This window comes from Schistocerca gregaria, chromosome 2 (genome assembly GCF_023897955.1).
Source record: "Schistocerca gregaria isolate iqSchGreg1 chromosome 2, iqSchGreg1.2, whole genome shotgun sequence".
Taxonomy (NCBI): domain Eukaryota; kingdom Metazoa; phylum Arthropoda; class Insecta; order Orthoptera; family Acrididae; genus Schistocerca; species Schistocerca gregaria.
The window spans coordinates 180513958-180515804 of record NC_064921.1 but is presented as its reverse complement, the minus strand read 5'-3'; the positions used below and the strand labels follow the sequence as shown (position 1 = coordinate 180515804).

Sequence of the window (1847 nt, the reverse complement as noted above, 5' to 3'; positions counted from 1 at the left end):
TGGAAAGTGGAACAGGATTTTACTAGTCCCAACGGTGGAAAAGAGGAAGAACTGTCTTCGTATCTTACTTCCCGTAGTGTCTGTACTCCAGAAGGGTGGTGACAAACGGCGTCTGTTCTCCATGTTAGGAGCGGGCTAAGCATATGCTGGCAGCAGCACTAAAATGCCTTTGGCAGTGGCGAAACAATCGTAATAATAGCCTGTATATCAAATGGTATTTCAAAACCAGAAAAGGCTAGGGCGTTGCCTGCAGGAGGCGCACACTTCTGGGGGGGGGGGGGGGGAGGGGGGAGGAGTGTGAGAAGTGAGCGTCTAGGCAACAACACGATGAAGGTGGGTAACATTAATGTGATGACCCTTACAGGGAAGGTGGAAGAGTTGATAGACTTCATGGAAAAGGAGAACATAGAGCTGATGGGACTTAGATGGATGGGAAGAGGAAGGAGGAAAAGGAAAGGCTACACGCTCTACTGGAGTGGTGGACAAGAAGCCAAAAATGGAGTAGGTATCATAGTAAAATCAAACCTAGAGGAATATGTGGAATCAGTAAAATACACAAGTGATAGGGTGATGAGGGTTCGACTTAGGACAAGAAATGTAGTGCAGCACTTCATCCTAGTATATGAACCACAAACAGAAAATAAAGAATAAAACATAGAGGATTTTCTAGAGGTATTAGAAAGTATAATTGCAGATGTGGAAGCAATAGAAACGGGTGACCTTAATGTGCAAGTAGGCAAAGAAAAGCTAGGAAAGGAGGAGATAATTGGCTCATATGGATATGGGAGGGAAAATGAGGAAGGAGAGAAACTGTTTGATTTATATGAAAGAGACAGGCTGATTGTGGGCAACACATGGTTCCGTAAAAAGAATAGGCTAAAGATAACGAGGTATGTATGGGGTGATAGACAGACAAAGACGGTCATCGATTACTTTCTGGCGGAAAAGAAAAATCGGAGAGAGTTGACGGATGTAACTGCACTCCCAGGAAAGGCTTCTGATGGAGACCATCGAGTGGTGGTGGCAAAGATGAGATTTGATGAATTGAAAGACATAAAGGAAGAAAGGGAAAGTAAAATAAAAGTGTGGAAACTAGAGCATGGTATGGTACACGAAAAGCTTAAGGAGTTACTTAAATGTACAATTCCTGACACGGAATATGGCAATGTGGAAGAGGAATGGGGTAAGTTCAAAGAAGAGTTTGTAAGCTCTGCTGAGAAGACCTGCGGCAGAGTGACCGGAAGAGTAAAGGAAAAGGAGACACCATGGTGAAGTAAGAGGGTGAAGGAGGCAGTAAAAGAAAAGAAGAAAGCCTGGCATGAATGGAACAGAGATCGAACAGCTGAAAATAAAAGGAAATACCAGGATAGTAAAGACAAGTGTAAGAAAATATTAGCAGAAGAAAAGAGGAAAATCTGGGAGAAATTCACTCGAGAGTTGGAAAAAAATGTTACTTGTGGTAAGAGGATTATATATGGAATTACAAAGAGTATGAGGAAGGAAGAAACATAGACAAAGCTAGTGAAAGGGGAAAACGGAGAGCTATTAATGCAACCAGAGGAGATAAGGAAATGATGGAAAGAGTACATTGATAAATTACTAAATGTGAATAACGGGAATGGAAAGCGAATAGAAGTATGACAGGGGACAGGGGTCTGGAAGAAGAGGAGGATAAAACGATGTTAGAAGTGGAACTACCTCTGAGAAAAATGAAAACATGAAAGGCACCTGGGATAGATGAAACTACTGTGGAGCTGATAAAGGCAACTGGACCAGGTGGGCTACAGTGGCTATATAGACTAATAAAATGCGTTTGGATCCAAAAATGTGTACCTGAAGAATGGGTA

At 42.3% G+C, this 1847-nt stretch overlaps 1 protein-coding gene across 1 annotated transcript; it reads left to right on the top strand.

Moving 5' to 3' along the window:
* The first annotated feature begins 327 nt into the window (after positions 1–327).
* LOC126335688 (uncharacterized) lies at positions 328–1272 on the top strand. The gene is made up of 2 exons (XM_049999146.1): positions 328–505; positions 695–1272. The coding sequence occupies exons 1-2, from the start codon at positions 328–330 to the stop codon at positions 1270–1272; spliced, it is 756 nt and encodes a 251-aa protein (XP_049855103.1).
* The last annotated feature ends 575 nt before the right edge of the window (positions 1273–1847 follow it).